Source organism: Vigna angularis, chromosome 7, assembly GCF_016808095.1.
Source record: "Vigna angularis cultivar LongXiaoDou No.4 chromosome 7, ASM1680809v1, whole genome shotgun sequence".
In the NCBI taxonomy this organism is placed as follows: domain Eukaryota; kingdom Viridiplantae; phylum Streptophyta; class Magnoliopsida; order Fabales; family Fabaceae; genus Vigna; species Vigna angularis.
Window position 1 is genome coordinate 20,406,977 of NC_068976.1, and position 15,435 is coordinate 20,422,411.

The window sequence follows — 15,435 nt, forward strand, 5'->3', positions numbered from 1 at the left end:
AATTACTTTTCTTGATCCCAAAAAGTACCATTACATTGGTATGTGAAGGAAAAATGAAATCCTAATAAAAGGAAACAAATCTCCTAAAATAAAGCAAACAAATATCCAGGTATAGAGACTCTAAATCTGGAGCAAATCTACCAAATCTCTTCATCCCAGTCCCTTGACTTTAGGGATTTCTTACAAACAAATATATATTCATTATCCGATCAATCTATTTTTACTGTACACCAAATGTGCAATATTTACTCCCATATCTCGACATTGACTATTTCTGAAAATATGTAATTCAAAAAGAGAAGGAGAAAGTAAACCTTTTGGTTTTATACAAAGAGACTGCAAGAGAACAAAAAAGAAGAGTGTCTTTGACAACTCCAAATCACTGCAGCATTCCACAAACCAATTAACATGGTCTTCAGGATGGACCAAGAAATTTTCAGCCATTTTATTGACAATCTTCAAGTTAATTGAAGATAAACTTCCAGGTATCAATGCCTGCAATTTTACTTCCAAGAGTCAGTAAAGTGAAAGGCGATTGCCAAATTCTTTTGACAAACATATTTAGGAGTGGCTGTTCTTACTGATGAATAACTAATGACTTTGATAAAACCCTATACATGTACTAGTGTGGTATTTGATTTAGATATCGGAATGTGTCCAACACTTTCTGTATTTATACAATTATTTCATTTATATCATATTCAAATCTGATTTATTTTTCTTTCCTCCCATCAAGGGATCTTGTAAATTTTAATTACTCCCTTCAACTACTGTACCATTATAAATAAAGTTAAGGAACCTGTATGCTCAAGCATTTCACAATATTTAGTGTTCTTCAATACTAGTGACATATCATGTTCATGTCCTGGACACTTTCGCCAATCCTAGAGAATCTTGAGTTTGACAAACTTGGGTTTTTTTGACAAATAGATTTAAATTTCTTCTCACTGTAAGTTATACATTAAATATAAATTTAGAGCAAACTAGTTCAAAAGGCAGATACTTACCACTTCTCCCGATGAAGCCATGAAAATATTCTTATAAAGTGGCCAGTTTATTTTGTTGACTAGTCCCAAAGCTTTTACATTCAAGCTCTGTGTCTGCGCAAAGCAAAATAAGAGCAAGGGAAATATAAAAACAATTTAGTTAGAAGAAACAAGATCATAATATAATAAATTTTTTATCCAAAATACAAATTAATCAGAATTTAGCCACTACCTGGGTTAGAACAATGAGTAATGGAAAAATCATAGCAGCAATGTTTTTCAAGTAACCGGTATGATCACCGAAGTAAGAGATAGCTTTCTTTAAACAAGTGACTGCAACTTCACCATTTAGACTATCGCTATCAGCAGAACCTACAAGAAAATGCGGTGGTTAAAAGATGCAGTGGAGAAAGAGCACAAAGTAATTGTTTTATTCCCATTATTTAATTCCACCAGCCACTCTATGGTTAGATGCATCATCCTTGATGAATCTCTAATATGGAAACAAGCAAAAGACCATTGTTTAAAGACTACCAAAACACAAACATCTCTGTGAAGCCAAATTCATCCATATCCATGGACATAACATAACTGGAATAAGTTTATTAGACCAAAACAGGAAACAAGCTGTAATTTTTTGAAGACAATATATACTCGAGTAACAGTAGAACAGCAACAATTTACACATTCCTCAGAACATGTTTTGGTGAACTAGAACCAACAGTCCCATCACTACGCTTCCATTCTTCTAATTTAAACTTTAATACAGACATTATCCAATTAAATTTTCTTAATAATTGACTGTACAATCTAAGATAAGCATTGACAGCTCGAATCATCATATGGTGAAAAACTCCAAAAAGAAGCATATGACCCAACAGCTATAACTATCCAGTCATCATAAAGGAAAAACACATTTTGATACAAATAAACATAAAAATGGACAACGAGACACCCTTCAACAAAGAAATGGACAAGAATGAGATCGATGAACAAATCAATCCCAATAGACACGTTCAAAAAACACCAAGGAGACTTAGACATTTATAAGACCACATTTATTTCTCTAATCATAACTCCCACCACTAACATTCATACATCAAAATCCATACAGAATGTATTCAAAGAACAAAATCCTTTTCCCAATATACCAATAAGTCAATGCACGCTGCATATCATTGTAGTGCCACAACACAACATAAACATATAGGATAAACTTCTACCTAATTATTTATAATATACCACCAATTACCTGAAAGCAGTTTGTCCATGCATCTTCTTAGCACATTCAGTAGTGCATCAAGAAGCTTAGAAGAATCTATTACATTTGGCAAGCCATCAACACGTAAAGCTGCTTGAACAACTGTTAGTTCTGTATCATCTAGCAGTCTTAATATGGCCTCTTGAACGTTTATAAGATTCTGATAACCAAGATGTATGTTGGGGTTAGTCAAAAGTCAAAGACTTTGAATACGCAAAGACAGCATCAACTCGTCCTAACAAAATCTCTGACCATATTATAAATATTTCCCCAAGAAAATGATATCAATTCATAATTTCATTCATAAATAGCATAAACCATGATGATAATCAGTTGATGCATAGCTTATTGATATAATTGATTATGGCAGACCAAAAACTAATTAATAAACTACTCAATGCTACCACAACCAGACCTTTGGCCTCGTACCTACAGCAAACTTCTTACTAGCATTTTCCATTCGTAGTCAGACATTGCAGGGTAATATAATATATCAGAATTTCTAAATACAACAAGTATTTAAAACTGGTATTTGACAGCAACATTTGTTAGCTCAACCATGTCCAACGAATAAAATATAAGAAAAGTAATATGCCACCAGTATCAGAAATTACAAGTACTGTACACAAGGAGGAATCAATTTACAGCATTCTAACTTACACCCGATCTTGCATCATTAAAAAATTAATTTTTTGTTGAACCAACAATTGATTTATAATAACATATTAGCAAAATTTATCTATGTAAAATACTGTAAAATATGGACGGTAAGAAGAAAATTAAATGGTTTATATTTTGTAAAATATGGACAATAAGAAGAAAAATAAATGGTTTATATTTTCTGTTGGAAGTCCCACATCGACTAGAGATAAGGCCAAATGATAATATATAAGTGAGGTGCAAACCTCACCTTACAAGCCGGTTTTGTGGGGATGAGTTAGGCATAAACTCACTTTCTAATATGGTATCAGAGCCATGGTTAGAGCCTATCCTAGCGAGTTCTAAGTGGGCATTCTATTCTTCTATTCCACCCGCTATCGGACCGTTATCGGACCACCCAATTTCTACTATCACGCACGAGATGTCTATACCTCGGCGTGAAGGGGGTGTGTTGGAAGTCCCACATCGACTAGAGATAAGGCCAAATGATAATATATAAGTGAGGTGCAAACCTCACCTTACAAGCCGGTTTTGTGGGGATGAGTTAGGCATAAACTCACTTTCTAATAAAAGTATACTTTAAATTAATTTTGAAGTATATAATTGATGTGTCCAAAAATTTGGATTAACCTAAAACAGCTTTTGAGATAAAGTTATACAGTAAAATGTTATTAAATGGCGAGAGTGGGTGTAACTTATACCAAACAAAGGAGGAAACAGAATTTAATGTTCTTTACAAAAAAAATTGGCACCAAAAGTGCTTTACAAAATATATACAAACAAATGAGAAACAGAATTTAATGTTCTTCAAATATTGTCAGATGAAAAATACAAATTAATGGAAACATAAGGTTTTTGGAAGGATGGGAAAACTAGAAGAGCAGATATACCTTTGAACCATCCTTGGTTTCCGGAATAACAGAATAATCTAAATCAAGCAGTGTAGCACGACGAACATCAGCCTATAACATCAAAATTTATCATTATTGTACATGATACACATATAGATTTATATAAACCAGATATTCAATAGAAGAGCTATAGTAGTACCTTCGGATGATACAGGCCAAACCAAACTTTTGAGTGTGAGATATCAAGTGCAGAATCCAAATTTCCATCTAACAACTTACACAAAACCTTATACAACGAATCATCTTTCTTGGAACGCGCTTTGTTTTCCTGTTAAACATATTCAAAGTTGAACACATTATAAACTATCAGACAATGCGTGAGAACAAAAAGGCAGAAAATTCATCAGCATGCCTGAAGGAAATGATGAACTGCACCACGTAGTTCCGAAGGGTACTTTGTATTGAAAATAATCAGAATCTTCTTTGCCCAGCCAGCTAACCAACAATTGACAAACCAACATTATGAAAATAATCTAAGCAGCCAATATTAACAGACTAGTTGTAGATTTCTATTAAAAAACATAAAGCCAGTACAGAGCTAAGTTAGAAAAGGCAACAAAACAAAATAAAAATATACACCAACTACTGAAAACATAAAAAGCACACATTTTAATGATTTAATGTGTGTTATTTAACAAGTTCATACTATGATACACAATTAGATGACACCCAGTTCATTAGACAGTTAATCAACTGAGTTAATGATGCCTAACCACACTCAACATGGATTGTTGGCAGCATTAATGTATTGAACAGTAGTCTATGCAATTCCTTGATTCCTTGAGTTACTGTTCATCTTTTTTCACAGTCTTTGGACTTCCTTATAAATCCATACATGCTATTCAAAGGTGAAAGTATTAAAAAGATGAGTGTGTAGTTTCTAAACAAATAAAACTTCCCCTGTTGAAGGCATTAGACTTCAAAGTCAAATTTTCTTTCCCAAGTTTCATACAGGGTTAAACTATTAAAGAATGGACTAAAGTTCCTTGACAATGGCATCATTTTCAACAGTGTGATCCAAGAGTTTGGCTTCCTATTAACAGGAGCTTTCCATGCAGTATGAATGAAGTAATATCAGCATTCGATATAATGCTATGCTTTGCTCTGGTGTTTCAAATGCCAGTTCTTATTATTTATATAGACAATACACGCCTTTTCTTACGTAATACTGATACAGAAAACAAACCAGTGCTATGTAGAACAATTTTAACATCATATATATATTGCACAGAAAGTTCTGATTCGGGAAAATAATTTCCGAATAAACTAACAAATAAAGCTTCTTTGCCTAAAAAAGAAGCTAATACAAACACAGAGTAAGTTCAAACTTAACAGTTAAAGAAAACTTACTCATAACATAAAAAGGCCCGCATGATCATTGCTTTCAGAATTCAGAAGAAAATACAAACAGGTACAAAAAAAATTGTTTACAGAAGCTTCTAAAGGTTCATTGATTCACTCTCAATATGAATTATTATTAAGCTCAGCCTTATGAATTACAACAAGATATATAATTAGGGGTACAGAACTAAGTAATGAGCTCTTTACAGTACAAAATCAGATGTACCTGACATGGAAGAAGTTGAGTCACCAACTTTTTGTGATAATTTCACACAAGTTGAAAGAATTGTCATGACCACGTGATCAACAAAACTGTTTATGGGGATAATTTCTATCAAGGATAGCAAAGTCTGCTGACAGTATTCATCAGAACTGCAATCCGTAGTTGTTATAATCAACACAAGACACATGCCTCTATAAAATATGACTTGAAGCATATATGCACAGAAAGACAATCATACAATGCTCACCTGCAGTCAATCAGGGAGTCCAAAAGCACACGAAGAAACTTTTCAATATTGAACTCCTTAGATAATTCTGATAAAACCCCTGCCAGGTCCCTACATAATTAAAAGGGATTAACTATGGTATAAATATAAATAAAGAAAAGGGAACAGTTCAAGGACAGTGATTATGTAAAAGTTGAGCAGTTCAATTTGACTACCTTATTTTATTTAAAACCTCCAAGGCCTTCGTTGGTAGGATTTCAACATTTTGAGACTAAGAAAAATTCCAATATAACAAGTTAAAATAAAAATATAGCAAGATTCAGAAATAGATATTGCATTGTGAAAGGAAATTGGATAAATACTATTTACCACCCAAACATCAAGGATTACACTAGTACCTGAACAACATTTATTAAAGTAATAAGGGACAGTCGAAACCAATAGATATCTGTCATCTGTATAGCCTCGCCATGAGCAACCTCAGCAACTGAACGTATCAGACTATTCAAAAGCTTGGGAGCTAATGCAGCTTTGTTTCCAAGCAAACCAATGATCATCAAAGAACCAGCCTGCATATGAGGAAAATTTGAAAGACAATTGTTTCACAAGGTACCAAGAAACGTAGCACAAAAATTGTTAGAATATGTCAAATAATTTACTATATCTTAAATCATGTTTTAGTATTAGTTTGCCAATATTCTCATAATATCTTAAGATTGCTCAATGATTAAAGTAAAAAATAGTTAGAGTTAGAGTTTCTTGTTTAAGAATATACCATGACATTGCAAATCATTATAATTATGACCAGTATAGGATCATCCAAAGTCTCTATTTTCTACTTTACCTCCCTCTACACCTAAAACCTCACCTTTCAATACATAAAATAAGTCCTCAAAATGAGGTCAAGCATACATATAATATAATCACAGTTTACGATTGTGATAACACAGTTCCCTCAACATTTGTGGATAAGTAAAAGGATCAGATCCGAAATAATGCTATGATATCAATTGCTTAAACATATCGTATAGATTGTAACATGAGCTTGTCTAAGAATATTCTACATTTATGGAAACAAATTATAAAGAATGTACGAAATAATTTAAGACAATAGACAAAGAAACAGTGAATAACACTTGTTAACAAAGTGGGTTAGCCTCACTTATACCAAATTATAAACGCTACATGACTATTCTTATTAGTGATGAGTAATATTGCATTAGAGGATATTTTGGAACAGAAAAGCAAATTCATTAAGTCTACCATCGGCAAGTAAATAAACAGCTAACTAATGAGAAAGTAATCACAAAATATATTGCAGTGTGATGTCTAAATATAATCAGTTCTAAATTCTAATGCACAGAGATAATTTCCTTTGAATCTAACCTTGTGATCTGAAACTCCATTAATGCCAGGCTGAAGACCAGATACCACAAAAGGAAGTATCCTCTTTACAAGATCATCGTCTACAGTTACAACAGTACCCAAAACCTCAACAAAAACAGCAGTACAAAAACCAATAAAAAGCCTTGAAGGTTGAGACTTTTTAGACGGAGATGCCTGTAACCAAATGCTCTGATATCTAATTAGATTCCTGTAGACCACTTCCAAATTCACAACTAAACACAAAAAAGAAAATTACTTACGTAGTTGCATAGAGCATCTAATATGCCCTTGTCACGGATGCACTGCTGCACTATGACCATCCTAGGAGGCGGTGCACCAGACGCTTTAACACCATCAAGAAACCCCCATTTAGTATTCCTTTACAGAAATTAAGTGAGACATTAGAAGCCAAACTAATAGTTCACATCAGAAGCCAGTCAAATAGTTCACATCACAAGCAAACCAAAAACACATAATCATATCTTTCTAACCTTGTATCAAGTATCTGTACTATTCGAACGAACGGATGTGTGTCATGGTACGGCAAAGAACACAAAATCAAATCCTCGATGTTGTACACATGAATCCTGAAACTCAAACAGACCACATAAAAAAAACAAAACAGAAAAGGTAAAGGAGGCGGGGCAAAATGAGATTATCAGCATAACACCTCGAAGAAGAAGACAATCCATAACACTGGTCAAGCAACCGTAAAATATCAAAATCAAGTCAAGTACTCACTTGTGTCTACGTATCAAGTACTCAAGCGTTTTAAGAGCAGGCCGAAGAAGAAAATATCCAGAAAGCAGTCTTAAATACGAAGCAATGGAGATATTAAGTTGATTATTCTGTTCTATTCCCATCAACTCTCTATCCAACTCCTTACTCCTGTGACTAAACAAATCGTTCTTATAGTTCCTGAACCGCTCATCCTTGCCAATAAGAACCTCTAAACCTGAAATAGCCAAAAAAAATGTAACCAAACACAAAACAGAATATAAAGTAGCAACACGCTTCATATGCTCCACTCGTCACGATTAGCATAGTGCAAAACTTTATTGGATTAGGTGAATTGCACAGTTGCACCAGCTTGGTTGAAAAGAGAATGAGTAAAATGAGAAGCAAATTGAGAAGATTGACCTTCAAGAGCGAGGGAGAAAAGAGTTTCGATATCGATGTCCGCGGCTTCTTTGGGATCGAACAATATTGAAGGACGGGTGAATGGCCGCTTGAGAGGCTCGGAGTCGGCTTTGGCGAAGGACCTTAGAGTTTCTAATTGCGAGGCTAAGGAGGTCGCCATTGTTAGGGTTTAGCACCAAAACGAAGCTTAAACAGTTTTGGTTTTGGTTCTTCTGTTTATGCTTCTTCTGGTTCTTCTCTCCGGAGCAACCAAATTAAAACACAAGGAAGAAAGTATTATATTTGTGGCACTCTGAACTACCTTAGGGTTTAGGGTTTTTGTGTTTCAAATGGTCAAAGCTCCTTTCCAAGTCGTTCCACTCTTTTAATCAATATTTAAATGAAAATAAGAACTTAAATTTGTTAATTGCTCAAACATTTATTTGATAATGTTAAATAATTTAATTATGGTATTTCTTTTTTTATCTATTTTTTTAGATTTTATTTTATTCTAAAACAACTATTTAAAGTAACTATTTATAAATGAAAACTATATCTTTTAATTATATTTATTTTTGTAATTACCATTTTATTTTGTTAATAAGTTTTTAAAAAGTTGATTTTTTAGTTATTTGATATTATTTATATTTCTTATATATATATATATATATATATATATATATATATATATATATCTTTTGATGTAGTATGTGCATAAAAATTATTTTACATTTTTATCTACTTATTTTATTTTTAAATTTATTTGTCATAAAAATTAAAATATATTTTTACACTATTTTTTATTTTTTTGCAATTTTTATTTAATTAATCATCTAATAAATGATTACAATAATAACTTATATTTATTATTTTTTTTCCATATTATTTTTTCTATTTTTAATTTTATTCTTTTATAATTTCTAAATTACAATATAAAAAAACGATATTAGAAAAATTACTTTATTATTCATATTTATTAGAGAGAGATAGATAGATATATATTTTGTCATAGAAGTTATTTTACTTTTTATTTTATTTTTTAATTAAATTTTCATAAAAATTAAAATATATTTCTATATTATTTTTTTCATTCTTAATTTTATCCTTTTATAATTTTAAACTAATTAGTCATTTAATAAATTATTAAAAAAACAACTTATATTTAAAGAGCTAATTTTTTATACTATTATTTATTTTTATTTTATTTTTTAATCATTTTTAAATAATTATTCATTTAATAAATTATTAAAAATCATTTATATTTAAAGTATTAATTTTTTTCTATATTTTTTCATTTTAAAATATTAATTAAACGAGTGTTGGAATATTCATTTTTCACACATGAACACATTAATCTTCAAAAAAAATATTAAAAGTGAAAAAAAAAAGGTATATACAGATAACTCATGAAAAAGTAAATTACAAAATGGTATCAATATGTATTCTTTAATTATATATTAATCATTATTTTCAACTATAAATTTTGATCAATAAAAAAAACACTTACGAAAAAGTGTACAAACGAATACAACTTTATTTTAGAAGTTCATAAGTCTCTCTCTTTTATTTCAAAATGGATTGATGATATTTATATAATTGTTTTAATTTTCTTCGTTTTTCCTTCCTCTCTTCATCGTCCATATATTAAAAACCGAGTTCTAGATAAGACAAATTATACATTTATCATCTAAAGGTACCTATTTTTGTTTCTTCAGTATTGCATATTACATAAATAAATATTATTTTTAGTTCAACTGATGGTATTTTACCATTTGTCCACGTCTAAAACTTTAAACACTTAAATCTATTTTTAGTGGAGATAGTCTTATGAATATGTACTTTAAATTTTTATAAAAAATTAATCATGTTTAAATGTTCAACTTCTAAAAATCAAACAGTTTTTGTTCAATATTAATATTTTATTCAATATTACCATTTTATTTAATTTATTTATATAAATGAAAAAAAAATGTGAATTGGATTATACTTGGAATAAATGAGGAAACGACCATTTTGCTGATGTCATGGGATGTTGGATTTTGCGATGAAGAGTAGAAAGAAGGATTGAAGTGGTAGCAGGTACTTTGTTGTCTCAGGCAGACACTGATATGGAACAACCAAAACACAAACTTCTTCTGATTCTAACGCTTCTTTTTTCAACCGTCACGGTTGAATCTGAATACCTTCGCCCTCTTCCTCGTAAAACCTTAACCATCCCACTGTATTCAATTTCCAAGGCTCACTCCTCTTATCCTCAACAGGTCAATCAACCTCGTTTTCATTTCAGAAAATACGACTTTTTGTTTGTCCTTTTTATTCCAGTTGTGTGTTAACTATTTCCTATTTGATCATCCTTATAGTACCTGGTTTCTTTTGTTTTAGATTGGATTAAGGTATTCTGTTGGGTTATATTTTCAAGATTGTTTTCTATTTTGTGATACACCGAAAGTTGCTTGTTTTATTGGATCTAATAATTGGAAGTAGATGGATCTTTGCTTCTAAATGGCGAATACCAGTTTCTAGCTTCATATTGAGCTCAAAGTTGGGTTACACGGAGATTCTAATTGTGTAGTTTGTTTGTATCGTTCTGGTAGCCTTTTAAAAGCGAGACTGTGCGTAAACAAATAATGATTATTGCTTATCTGCTTATTTTGTAACTTAAATGGTTTGTTTTGCTTTCTGTAAATCATTTCCCAGTTCTGGGACAAATATACTGTGAACTGTCAACTATGCTTCCTTTGTAAAGCAATCATGTCAACAACCTCTTAATGCATGACCGTGACTTACTAAATTTCAGTTTCTTTGATGTCAATTGTATGTTCCAGGTACACATTTCTTTGGCAGGAGAGAAGCACATCAGAGTTACCTGGATAACCGATGATAAACATTCACCCTCGTATGTAGAATACGGAACATTACCTGGGAGATATGACTCAATTGCTGAAGGAGAGTTCACCTCTTATAACTATATGTTATATACCTCAGGAACGATACATCATGTTGTAATTGGACCTTTGGAAGACAATACTGTGTACTTTTACCGTTGTGGGGGAAAAGGTCCTGATTTCCAGCTCAAAACCCCTCCAAACCAATTTCCAATTGTTTTTGCTGTGGCTGGCGATCTTGGTCAGACTGGCTGGACTAAATCAACACTGGCTCACATTGACCAATCTCAATATGATGTCTACCTGCTTCCAGGAGACCTTTCATATGCTGATTGTATGCAGCATCTGTGGGACAGTTTTGGTGAACTAGTGGAGCCGCTTGCTAGTACAAGGCCATGGATGGTGACAGAGGGCAACCATGAAGAAGAGAACATACTCTTGTTAACGGACAATTTTGTGTCCTATAATTCCAGATGGAAAATGCCATTTGAGGAAAGTGGATCAACTTCAAATCTCTATTATTCTTTTGAAGTTGCTGGTGTCCACGTTATCATGCTTGGCTCCTATGAAGATTATGATGTGTACTCTGAACAATATAGATGGCTAAAGGTCAGTTGATTTTCCCTATTGATCAAGAATTATATTAGTTGTGTAAGTGTGTTGCAGGCCTTGATCATGAAATATTAATTACAGAAACATGTCTGTTGATATTTGTCTTTTTTACATCACACTATGGACCACTATTTGTTCACCCTTTAATTTTCATTCATCCCTCCAGGAAGATCTGTCAAAGGTTGATAGGGAAAGGACACCTTGGTTGCTTGTGTCATTTCATATACCGTGGTATAATAGTAACAAGGCCCATCAAGGTGCAGGGGATGATATGATGGCAGCTATTGAGCCGTTGCTTTATGCCGCTAGTGTTGATTTAGTTATTGCTGGTCATGTTCACGCTTACGAACGTTCGGTATGTCTTTATGGTTTAGCATGTTCTTTTCTTTGTAAGCACCCATTTGATGAAAACTGGGTTTTAATACTCTGATTGTCAGAAACGTGTCTATAATGGAAGATTGGATCCCTGTGGTGCTGTCCATATAACTATAGGTGATGGAGGAAACAGGGAAGGCTTAGCTCGGAAGTAAGTTTCAGATCCAGAAACATTCCACAGAATCTGTTCTCTGAATTGTTTTTGTGAAAAAAAGGCTATATTTAGGTTTATCAGATGCATGCAGCCTGAAATTTGTTTTTCTTTCATTGTTCCTAGATGTGTCCTTACAAGATTGTTTATTGACAGGTATATAAACCCACAGCCAAAGTGGTCAGAATTCCGCGAAGCCAGTTTTGGTCACGGTGAGCTGAAGTTTGTAAACTCCACTCATGCCCTCTGGAGTTGGCACAGGAACGATGATGACAATTCAGTAAAAGTTGATGATATCTGGATAAACTCTTTGGTCAGCTCGGGATGCGTTGATCAGAAGACACATGAACTCAGAAGTACACTTATGATACCCTAAAAGTTGTATCTGCAAATGTTACTCCGTAACCGTGTGGATCAGCATAAGTTCTGTAAAAATATAGATGATGAAACAATACATTAGTTTACAATGGATCACTAGCAGCAGAATGGGTAAAGTCAGGTATTTCAGTATTTGCCGCTCGTTTTGCTGGTACATATATTTAGATATTATAAGGACTTGGACTAGTCAGTAAATTCAGCATAGGGCGAGTTGTCTCTTTGCAATTGATGCTGTTGCTTGTTTAGTCTGAACCTATAGGATTTGTTTCTGTATGTACAGCAAAATAAATTTGGTTGCTTACTGGTTAGTGAAAAATGCATGCATTTTATATTCAGGACTGGCATTCAGATTGTTGATATGATTCTAGATCCACGCAAAGAGTAAAGCCATGATGTCCGAAGGTCTAATTAACAAAGTGCTGAAGAGTAATGGGACATGATGGAATGCAAATTAGCAATCTAAGAATAGGGTCACATTATGGATTATTTCGACTTTCATTACATTTAAGCCATCTTAGCAAGTTTTACAAAGATTTGTAGAGAAACCGAGTTCTGATAACAGATATCTGTATCTGGTGAATTGAGGCGGGCAAAATCTTTTCCCTTCCTCCCCCTCTTTTTTTTTTCTTCCCCGTGATAACAATTAACTCCATTTTACATTATCAACATTAAGTGGTTGGATTGCTCTGGCCTGTTTCTGCTGTTTTTTGTGTAATTAATAACAAACCGGCTCCATCCTCGCAATGTCTCTCGGTTTGATGTCGAGGCCAGTTAGCATGAGCAGCCATGATTCTGTTCAAAAGTTGTAGGGGAACAGACTGTCCTGTATTTTCTTGAGAACGGCACTGAGCAACACGCATAATGTATTCATTTATTCAGTCTAAACATAGATCAGGTCATGTAGATGTAGCAGAAGTAACGTCAAAAACTGCTAAATTATCTTGATTCTAAAGATCCATTCAGATTGTCCAATCATTAAAAGAGCGTTGGGCTACTAAAACATCGATATAAAGGCATAGTCTAGTTCCAGTAAACTGATTGCTTTACTCAGATTGCTCCTGTCCTTGTTCAGCATATGGGGCACAGCAATAATCTGTAGACTTTCAATAAACTCATCGGAGAATGAATTATCCATGGCATATCATATACAGATAATCTTGCCGGCCTCTTGCGCGTTTTTGCATGCAGGAAATGGATAATGAGGCCAAAACAAAAAAACTCTTACAAAGTTCATGGTTCACAATTCATTTTAAATAGTTTATGTTTTGGGTTTAAGCATCTTTTTCAAGCTGATCAATCTAAAGAAGAAAGGACCTCAACTGGAGAAGTGTTCGCTCAGTCTCTCTTCTTTACAGCGTCTCTGGTCTCCAACCATGGACTCAAAAGTATACAAGAGACCATCCAAACCCTCTTGATTCTCCCCAACTGCCTTCAAGGCAAATACAATACTCTCAATAGTAGACAAATAACCAGCTTTAGGCTGATGTCTCACATCACTATATAAGCTCGCCTCGTTCACTTCTAACTTCACATGGGGCAAAACGTTCAACCAAGGATTTTCGCTGTAAATTCTTTTCGCCTTAGCCCATGTTCCATCCAAAACAATCAAGTTCTTCACCTCAAAACCAATAGCATTTAGGTCACTAATATTCACAGCTTTATCGGAGGGAAATAATAGCACTGATCCAGGACGAACCTCCAGCTCAAACTCTTCACATTCTTCTTCCAAGTCTGCATCCCCATTCAGTTGCTTTCTTTGAAATTTCTTCACCAAAAACCCTTCTGAGAGTGCTTCAGAAGCTTCGGGATATGCCAAAATATTGTCAAAGCTTAACTTGGGGGATTGACATTGTGCCTGTGCTATCCAAATATGAGACATAGAGCTAATAGCACCATATTTGCCAATGGCAACATTAATAGCAAGCCTACCACTATGTTCATGCACACCTCTGGTTAAACCACGATTTGGAGGGACAACATTTTTCTCAACTTCATCATTCACCACTGCACCATCAGTGGTACTCACTTGAGTCCCAACTTCAGCAAGAGTGGGAGAATCCAGAAAACATCCACGATCATTTCTCAAACCACATTTTTTGGCATTATCAGAATCGCTCAAGTTAGAGCTTTTCTCAGAAAGTAGTTTCTGGGTGTCTCCAAATTCGCAATACGGACGAGAAAGGAGTACATTCATCACGTTTCCAGCAAGACCCGTTTGGCAATTCGGATCCAACAAGCGAATCTGGAACCGGGCGTGGAAATTAACATCAGAAACAGTTGCAACGGTGAGATTCTTGAGGCCCAATCTAGCGATTCTGGTAGAATTGAGGGGGTGCTTACGCTCAAGAGCGTGCTGCAGAATGGTTACGTGGACGGAATTTTGGACACACGGTGTGAGGATTCGAGAGCAGAGACACGTTCGTGTGGGTTTGGAACACGACGGGCAAATGGGTCTTTTAGAATTGCCCTGAGTTGTCGACATCAAAATCTTGGTGACTCTCCGCTGAAGGAGCTTGTGACCGTGTGAAAGGTTGAGCTTGAACCAGGGGGTGGTTTGGATTTGGGTAACGAGAAAAACCATCCCTATAAGTTTGGTCTCTAAAACAAAACCCTAATACGTTTGGTCATTTGCTATTTTCGTTTTTTAAAAGAAAATTGACCTAGGGTGAGTTGTTTGTCTTTTTTAAAAACAAATATCTATTTAATAAAACAAGTGAATTTTTGTTTTTCTTTTACTTTTATATGCTTGTTTTAAAAACAACAGTTTTAAGCTTATTTAATAAACAAATTATATATGCTTTTTTGTTTTTCTTAAATACTTCATTAAAAATTACCTATTTTTAATTTAAACAAGTTGACAATATGGGTATAAAATCTTAAGTCCCTCTAGTTTCAAACTTTTTATATGTGTGTGTAAAAGA

General features: G+C 33.7%; 3 protein-coding genes across 5 annotated transcripts in view; 1 reads left to right on the forward strand and 2 right to left on the reverse strand.

The window, feature by feature from the left end:
- LOC108338022 (uncharacterized protein At3g06530) overlaps positions 1-8,466 on the reverse strand; it is a 35,876-nt gene extending 27,410 nt beyond the window's left edge. The window contains exons 1-16 of one of the 3 annotated variants that reach the window (XM_052880917.1): positions 8,135-8,466; positions 7,736-7,949; positions 7,486-7,581; positions 7,255-7,372; positions 6,995-7,168; positions 6,007-6,177; positions 5,824-5,879; positions 5,630-5,719; positions 5,386-5,531; positions 4,171-4,253; positions 3,958-4,086; positions 3,798-3,869; positions 2,239-2,407; positions 1,219-1,358; positions 1,008-1,100; positions 315-495 (exon numbers count right to left, since the gene is read on the reverse strand). In XM_052880917.1, coding sequence (XP_052736877.1) covers positions 315-495; positions 1,008-1,100; positions 1,219-1,358; positions 2,239-2,407; positions 3,798-3,869; positions 3,958-4,086; positions 4,171-4,253; positions 5,386-5,531; positions 5,630-5,719; positions 5,824-5,879; positions 6,007-6,177; positions 6,995-7,168; positions 7,255-7,372; positions 7,486-7,581; positions 7,736-7,949; positions 8,135-8,294 — 2,092 coding nt within the window. In that variant the 5' untranslated portion in view covers positions 8,295-8,466. Of the gene's footprint in view, positions 1-314; positions 496-1,007; positions 1,101-1,218; positions 1,359-2,238; positions 2,408-3,797; positions 3,870-3,957; positions 4,087-4,170; positions 4,254-5,385; positions 5,532-5,629; positions 5,720-5,823; positions 5,880-6,006; positions 6,178-6,994; positions 7,184-7,254; positions 7,373-7,485; positions 7,582-7,735; positions 7,950-8,134 lie in introns of those variants that run through there. The other 2 variants (XM_052880916.1, XM_052880918.1) reach the window with 2 other exon arrangements.
- Positions 8,467-10,145: 1,679 nt separating this feature from the next.
- Positions 10,146-12,849, forward strand: LOC108338429 (purple acid phosphatase 18). Its single transcript, XM_017575306.2, has 5 exons — positions 10,146-10,374; positions 10,939-11,607; positions 11,777-11,965; positions 12,048-12,136; positions 12,293-12,849. The coding sequence occupies exons 1-5, from the start codon at positions 10,222-10,224 to the stop codon at positions 12,510-12,512; spliced, it is 1,320 nt and encodes a 439-aa protein (XP_017430795.2). The 5' UTR covers positions 10,146-10,221; the 3' UTR covers positions 12,513-12,849.
- Positions 12,850-12,990: 141 nt separating this feature from the next.
- Positions 12,991-15,140, reverse strand: LOC108338430 (uncharacterized). Its single transcript, XM_017575307.2, has one exon. It carries the CDS (start codon positions 15,093-15,095, stop codon positions 13,830-13,832), a length of 1,266 nt encoding a protein of 421 aa, XP_017430796.1. The 5' UTR covers positions 15,096-15,140; the 3' UTR covers positions 12,991-13,829.
- Between the last annotated feature and the right edge of the window lie 295 nt (positions 15,141-15,435).